The sequence below is a fragment of the Phoenix dactylifera genome, unplaced genomic scaffold (genome assembly GCF_009389715.1).
Source record: "Phoenix dactylifera cultivar Barhee BC4 unplaced genomic scaffold, palm_55x_up_171113_PBpolish2nd_filt_p 000300F, whole genome shotgun sequence".
Lineage (NCBI taxonomy): Eukaryota > Viridiplantae > Streptophyta > Magnoliopsida > Arecales > Arecaceae > Phoenix > Phoenix dactylifera.
This window is the reverse complement of record NW_024067777.1, coordinates 450,920-459,289: the sequence shown is the minus strand read 5'-3', so window position 1 is coordinate 459,289 and position 8,370 is coordinate 450,920. Positions and strand designations below refer to the sequence as shown.

Genomic DNA, 8,370 nt, shown 5'->3' with positions numbered 1-8,370 from the left:
TTATCTTTGTATAATATCTATATGTGTATGTTCAATTCTATATATATTATAGCAATCACTACAACAAAAAATCTGCTTGCCGACCCTATATTGCCGACGCTAGATAAAAGCGTCGGCAAAATTTTTTCTTGCAACAGTAAATGCCGACGCTTTTGGAAAGCGTCGGTACAAAATCTTCCGCCGACATCTTTGTTAGGTTATCACCGACGCTTATAAGCGTCGGCATAAGGGATAAATGCGACGACGCTTATAAGCGTCGTCGGACTTCATTTCTCCCACAACAAAACCCGATCGACCCTCTCCCTCCGCAGCCTTAAATCCCTACTATCCCTAGCTCGCTCACGCCGACCGACTCCCCCCTCCCTCCGCCGATCTCAGCCATTCCCCTCCTTCGAGCGACCCCAAATCGCGTTCCTCCGCCGCATCTCCTTCCCCTCCTCCCCCTCTCCGTTGGCCTCCTCTCTGTGGATATCTCCCGCCTCCTCCGCCGCAGAGCACTCACGCGGCGTTTGAAGTTTGGAGCCGGCAAGGACAGGGACAAGGCCAGGTTTGGGATCTTCTTCTCTTGCTTCGATCTTTAAATTCTAGATGTTCTGGATCTTTAAATCCGTGCTTGCCACCGCCATCCACACCGGCAGAGCCTGAGGGTAGCTATCCTCCTCCGCCGCCTGGGATGCCGAATTCTGAATACTACCCTCCATCATCAGGTTCATGGGTTTGCTCACATTGTTACTGGGATTTCTTCTATGCAGTAGCCTTCCCAATCTTTTCGTGCTCGCCGCTCGGGATCGCCCTCCGCCCTCATATCCTACCGCTCCGCCGCTCGGGATCGCCCTCGCCTCCCTTCTCCTCCAACCCCTTGCGCGGCTCAGGTGAGATTTCTTCTCCTCTTCTCTTCTTCTTCCTAATATAGATATCCGCTCGTAGAACCATGGAACCATGGACTCGCACCGCTCCTCCATCCTTCTTGCCCCATCGTCTCCGCCCCCGACCCCTCCCCGGCCGCCAGCACAGCCACCGCTCCGCTCCGCAAACTCATTTCTCGGACCGAACGGCATTCGCCCTTCCCTCTATTCCCTCGTTCCCATATTTTCCCCAATCTCTCCCTCCCTCCCTCCGCGATGCCCTCCGAGTTCTCCGTCAATTTCACTCCGCCATGATGACCAGTCCAATCCAAGAAGAAAAACTCCGTGATGGCGGAGGGCTCCACCTTCTCCTCCCCCAGAAGCCCCTCGGCACCCCGAGCGGCGGCGGCGACCCTGTCCCAACCCCCAACCCCGTCATTCTAAATCCGTATTATGATTTATAATTTTATTATTTTTAGTCATATTAGTTTTGGTTCAAACTCAACATTTATTGGCCGGTCCATAACCCGTACCAATCCATGCCAGCTCATGCAGGGACATGTTATAGCATGCCAATATGTGCCACAGTCTTGAAAGTTGATACAATTTCATTGCTATCGACAGCTGCAAAACTCTTTTCCTTATACTAATGTTTCGACTTTTATGTATCCTGTAGAACCACGGTGTCTGCTCTTCTTCCTGCAAAGGTTTACAAGATGGGCACAATTCTTTCATTCTGGATCTATGCCTGTACCAGTTTACTGGAGTTCCATATATACTATCACAGCATTGTTATGTTTTTAAAACATTTTAACAGTCATGGGGTTTTGAATTTGGACTGGTTAGGCATGATTGATGTCTATTACTCATTGTAAGTCTTAAAAGTAGATGAATTAGAGAATAGCAGAGAAAATATAATTGCTTTGAATTTTCACTTTTGCTTTTACTAAACAATTTTATTTCTGTTGTCAGGGAAAAAGAATTAGTAACTATGGTACATGTTTCTATTATAAGAAATCTGGTACATGTTTCATCTGTTCTCCTATTTGCTAATGAATTATCATCACTGATTAAACAGATAGTTATAATCTGCTAATGCTATTCCTTTCTAATAACTGTTTCTTTTGCCTAATGGTGCTATCCTTGCCTGTTACATGCGTAATTATATATGAATAAGAACAGAAACTTTATGTTCTTATTCATATATACTAAATTAAACCTTGGTACCGTATAGGTATCTTACCGGCATGGTACGGTCAGTATGGGGTGGTACAAATCAGTATGACAGACCTTATGTATAACAATGGCCAGAGTAAAATTCTCGAGTTTCTTCAACCATGGTAGCTGGAAAGTTTCTATTGAGGGTGCTTCGCACAAGTAATCATCCTCAATTTTTTTAACCCCTATCACTTTAGTGTGAACTTAGTGTCCATTCAACACATGCTTTATGAATGATTGGATGCCCATGACTTTTATTTATGGTTCCATCTAGGATGCTGTTTGTTCTGTCACTCCACATCTTTGTTTACTGCACTGAATCATTGTTCCAAGTAACCACATTTCTTGCAATATTTTTGTGTTGCATGCACTTCAGCTAGCAGAAGTAGTTGTTGTGTCCTAGTTTTTGCTAGTGGTTTCTCCTGTTGTTATTGTTTGTTTATCAATCATGCTATTTAATCTGGCTTCTATTAAATTTACTGATATATAACTTGCAGGGCACTGGGGATTTGATGACTGCACTTTTGCTGGGATGGAGCAATGTAAGGGTTTTACTTACCATTTTCAGCTCAATAGCGCCATATTGTGACATCTATTCATATTTTAGAAAGTAGCAGTGATTTATTTTGCATTATGCTGTTCAGAAATATCCAGACAATCTGGACAAAGCCTCAGAGCTTGCAGTATCAAGTTTGCAGGTAATTATTTTTTTTTGCCTCCTAGCATTTTTCCTATGATTCACCTTATAAGCTTCTTATGACCAATCCTGTCGAATGAATTCTTTGCTTTTGTGGAACTGGTTGATTGTTATCTACTTATATGCTATGCTTAATATTTAATTAATATTTTCCCTTTCATCTTATGCTATAAAAACTAAAGGAAGAGCATTAACCAATACAAAGACACTATAAACAATGATTCATGAATGATTGGTTAATTATAAGGTTATTATAATTAGTTTTGAACTAGGTGGTCAAACTGAATTTTCCTAGAAATATACATCACTATAATAACCTTATAAGGTTATTATAAGGTTATTATGATACTTTATGGTCAATATGATATGTTTGAATTTTGGTATATAAAGCTTACATGAGAGTTTAAGCCTCAAGTGCCAGAATCATAGCTGCTGCATTTGTGTTATTCTAACCTTTAAATATAGGGTGTATCAGCTGTTTCTTGATGTGAAAAGATCGGCACAGTATTTAATGGAGTACCAGAGCCAGTATATGTTCAATGAAGTGCTGAGGGAGGCAGATGAAGATGAAACCACACAATTTTGATCTGGGACATGTAGAGTTCTATCTGAATGTTTACTTGTCATGGTAGGGTAGGATTACAATCGAAGTATTCTGCTCTTGCTTAATTTATGTACTATGGTTGTGTGGAATCTTGGATCAAGTCAAAAACAAGATTTCCTATGTAGAGGGATGTGTTCTGTTTAATACTTTAAATCTTTGACAGACTAGTTGGTTTTCTTCTATATTGGTTCACACATTTTTCTTATCGCAATGGAGCTCTTTGATTCAAGGTTTTTTCCTTGACAGGATGATTCTGTATTCTTGGCCGGCTCATCTGTATGGACCTTGCATTGATGAAAGGCATGAACACTTGGTGAGCGAAAGAACAAGTACTTGCAGGTGTCATGGTACGAAAACATGACGTGGATTTCTAGGAACCAACATTCTGAAGCTTTCCTCAATCCAGGGAACCCCGAGTTTTTGGCCATCACCAGATTCGCGCCTTAAAGCAGAAGCTTTCATTCTCTTTCGGCCCCGTTGCATTCCAGAACAGACTGTATAATCTTTGTTTGTGGTGGTTAATTGATATTAGAATGGCCTCAACACCCGAAAGTACTTCTATATTTGAACATATTTGAGCCTCTTGATAAGTCATTAAATATTTATGGCATTAAATATCTTTAATGCCATAAATGCAGAATCATAATATTTAATGCCATAAATTTTTTTTTAACGAAAAAATATTCTAACAACGCTTTAAAGCGTCGTTAAAATCACGAAATTTTTTTAAAAAAAATAATATTCTAACGACGCTTTAAAGCGTCGTTAAAATCACGAAATTTTTTTTAAAAAATAATATTCTAACGACGCTTTAAAGCGTCGTTAAAATCAAGAAATTTTTTTTTAAAAAAATAATATTCTAACGACGCTTTAAAGCGTCGTTAAAATCACATTTAATGACGCTTTAAAGCGTCGCTAAAAAGCGTCGCTAATTTCCGACGCTTTTGCAAGCGTCGGAAAACATTTTCTCCACTGTAGCATAGGCGACGCTTTGCCGACGCTTACGAAAGCGTCGGGATGGTTTTTAGCGACGCTTAACAGCGTCGTTAAAGGCCAAAAAAAGCGTCGCTAATGACCACTATTCTTGTAGTGTTAATTGTAAGTTTCTAAAATTCATTTACTTCAAAATTTTTCATTGTAGAACAACCATATTCAATTACTAAGAAATTTGGTGCAATAGATGGACACCACTGCTTGGTTTCTGGGCAGAATTCAATTCCAGGGACTTTGTTTGCATGGTATTTGGGAAGTGAAATATATTCTGCTAGTTGATGGATGTGTTGCTAGGTGATGGGTCATGGGGATGAGTGCTGAATGTTATGAAGAAAGTTGTCATTTTTGTTAGCTACAGCACAGTGTTGGAAAAATGACACTGATTTGATGATTCATGAACTCCATGCTTTTTTTCCTGAGACTCTGCATTCTTTATGGTGTGTCATATAGTTCCTTTTTTTTCGGGGGTGTATGTGTGGGGGTTGTTGCACTACTACAAAGTCCTCTTCAAAATTGGGGGATTGGTGGACTTCCTGACCCTTCCAGCTTATCTTCTATGCCTGTTCAGATACAGGTTCTCACTTCACTCGGCATAATACAGGAATAGCTGGTTCATGCATCGGAACAGGCACTAAAGTTTAGTATTATTGTTTTATGAATATCTGATGCGATTGACATGGGTAGATTCAGACAGCATGCTTGTGCAGTGTTATATCTAATATACCTTTTCTTTTATTCAGTTCGTTGACAGGGAATTTTCCCCTCTTTTTTTCTCCCTTATCTCTGTAGAATGAAGACAGGAAACTCTGGAAGCTTGGTTCACTGCCACTGATAACATTTTACAATCTGACATATCCACTAGAGCGGAGTTGGCATGTGCTAGGACTCGGCTATGATCCTGCTGTAAACCCTTCAGAGATTGAGAATGCAGCTGTCGTTCACTACAATGGCAACTACAAGCCATGGCTGGATCTCCAAGTTTGTAAAGTTTGACAATCCGTACATTCAGCGCTGCTATATGGACTGATGAAATTAAACCAACTGATAACATTTTCTTTGATTGATGTATTCATATTCTTTTCGGAGAGTAAGTCTGCCTCTGTCGAGCAGTTTGATCCAGTAGTATTGCAGATCTCTTGAAGCACATGCCTACAATTTTGTATTAAATTAACTCAGCACAATCATGTTACATGCAGTACATCTTGTCTCATTGTGTCTGTATTTACATGAGGAAATTTATCGATCCAATATTTTTTTCAAGCCCATAATTTTTCGATTGTTCGGTTAACCTATACGCTGTCTAAATTACTGGAATTTGAGCAAGATTTCTGTTTGCCAGGAGGGTAGGAGAAGCTTCAGTGTGTGAATAAGAGCATTGTGAGGGTGAACTCTGTTAGCAAAAGTTTGAACGGTCTCCGGCAATAAAGAGTAGTAGAGAGTAGGTTCTTAACTAGTAGATTCTCTTGATGAAGGGTGGATGTGAAGCTGGACAGCAAGGAATCCTGTGCATATAATCAATCACGTGCAGCTGCTCGTAGTCCCATTGCTTCCTGTATGGAGCTTGCATAGGTTTGATACTTAACGACGCTTTATCGCGTCGGTCAAGTAGCATAAGCCGACGCTTAGCATAAGCCAATGCTTTTAAGCGTCGGCATAGTCCAACACAAACTACGGCGGCAAGCGTCGGTTTAAGTACGCCGACGCTTTTAAGCGTCGGGTTTTTACAACATGAACGACGTTTAAACGCGTCGGCATAGAGCGACGACGCTTTTTCGATGCGTCGGGTTAAACCCGACCCACGCCCACCTGCCCGACGTCTGACCCACGCTTTGCGGTGCGTGGGCTGGGAATTCGCCGACGCTTAAAAGCGTCGGTAGAGACCACAAAAAGCGCCGGGAGATATCCTTTCTTTTGTAGTGCTTGGAAGTGGTTGCATTAGCCACCTTCTTCCTATTCCTCTCCAAGGCATCCTTTTGGCTGATTTAACAAGGTTTATCTTGAGGCTCTTTATAGCCTTTGTCGATAACTTCCCATGTTCCTTGTGATCTAAGAATGGCTACATTTGAATTGCCCAGTCATCAAAGTTGTCATTGGTGAGGTGTGAGTATTGGAATGGAAGTCTACTCTTTGCATAGCTATCTTCTCCACCAAACTCATTAAGGCTGTAATACCACTTTGTTGGAAATGTCGTAGGCTCTTACATGCACGCGGAAATAATGAAGAGGATACTACAACTCACAAATGGCTTGGTAATGGGGTATTTAGAGGACTCCAAAGATACTTCTAGAGGCATTTTATATTCATGAAACAAACCCTTGATTTAATTCCTATTTTCATGACTATGTAATTCCCATACGTGTATGAAAATGAAAGGTGAAGAGACAAACAAGACTCCGGAACTTCATGAACCTGTTTTTACCCATAATTATTATAAAAGTCTTGTTTATATTCCAACAAGAAAACCCATCAAAACAAAAGAAAGAATCATCAAGCATGCATCGAAGGATGAAAAAGACAACTTATGGCAAGATACTGAAGCCATCACCAATGATAATAGCTAATGACAGAATAACAGATCTGTGTGAAGCTGAGAATGAGGAGGACAGCAGCGGCCACCATCAAGAGGCTCAACCATGGACTGGAGAAATAATTGAGCTTTAGATCAGCATACCACCTTATCCATCTATTCCATTTGCTGTTGTGGTATCTATTCACGTCAACAAGTATGTGATCCAGATACGTCGACTTACGAACTTCAGCCCTTGGACTCAACTTGCTGAAGAAAAAGGCCGCATCACTGCTGGTGGGTAGGCTGTTCAACAGAATCCCACTCCTTTCAAGCAGATTCGCATCATCTTCGGTCTTTATCAGGCAGTCGATGAATGCTGCGTAGGATGTGACACCAGGTTCGACTTGGGGGCAACATTGCTCAAAGGCGATGAGATTACGGAGAATTGTAATGTTGCCATCATTGAGTTCTAGGAACGGGATCTTCATCACCCCGCTGTGGAATCTTATGTCCAGGATGCTGTGCGAATATCTCGTGTGGAACTCAATAGCAGATCGATCCTGAAGCTCTGTCACGCTAGGAACATATCTTGGACTGGGGCCCATGAAGTCGTTCATGCGTTGGGGTGGAAGTGTGGATTTGATCCCGCAAGGACCCAAGGACAAGCGAAACAGGTGCAACAGCTGGAGGACTTGCTCGGGGAGGATAGAGTCATCCCAAGTGCTACCCATATTGCAACGAGTAAAGGAATTGACGGCATAATGAATGATAGTGCCAGCGTAAGCCCCAGCGAACTTCCTGAATTCTTGTTCCCCACCGAGCCCACAGTATAGTTGGACTAAGACGAAGAAAGGGATCTGGTTCTCGAGCATCAGCAAGTCCAGCATGATTTGGTCTGACGGCCATCCCGAGTAGAGCAACGGGCAAATTATCAATCTGAAAGCATGAAAAATGAAGCAGCTATCGAGCAGTAACATCTCCAAAAAGCTATGGCTGTCCATGGACACGTCTTCTGAGTAGTAGCTGCGAGCCTCTTCCGCCCTCGAGCTCATATCACATAGCCATTTTTCGAGGTTGAGCGAATGCTCGGAGAGAAAGTATTTCACGCACCACCACTTGTCTTTGTCCTTGATCAGCAGCTCGTGTTAGCCTAGATGCACAAATATAATTGATAAATTAAATATTTTTAATATTCAAAAACAATAATTAAGAAAAATAAACTAGCAAATAATTAGCTTGACAATATAATAATAAAATGAAGAAAGAGAGAGAAGATGGCTTGTGGATTGAAGCACGCTGATGCGTTGTCCTAGAAAAGTTTATGCCCCCCACGCACGGGTCTGCTGGCACAGATCTCCTAGAGATACGACGACCCAATACAAAACCACGTCTTCCCCATCAGTGCGCCTCCAGGGAAGAAAGAAGAGCACGTTCACCCTTGCAGATACCTAAAAAGAGACTTAGAAAAATTAGGAGGAGAAGAAAAATTTTCTTTATTTCTTTT

At 41.6% G+C, this 8,370-nt stretch overlaps 1 protein-coding gene and 1 long non-coding RNA gene across 2 annotated transcripts; one reads left to right on the top strand and one right to left on the bottom strand.

Annotated features, from left to right (window-relative positions):
- The first annotated feature begins 1,707 nt into the window (after nt 1–1,707).
- LOC120105499 lies at nt 1,708–3,556 on the top strand. The gene is made up of 2 exons (XR_005507902.1): nt 1,708–2,605; nt 2,708–3,556. It is a non-coding gene; the product is annotated as an uncharacterized LOC120105499 (long non-coding RNA).
- A 3,342-nt stretch (nt 3,557–6,898) lies between these two features.
- LOC103713655 (UPF0481 protein At3g47200-like) lies at nt 6,899–7,918 on the bottom strand. Its single transcript, XM_008800659.3, has one exon. The coding sequence runs from the start codon at nt 7,916–7,918 to the stop codon at nt 6,899–6,901; it is 1,020 nt and encodes a 339-aa protein (XP_008798881.3).
- Between the last annotated feature and the right edge of the window lie 452 nt (nt 7,919–8,370).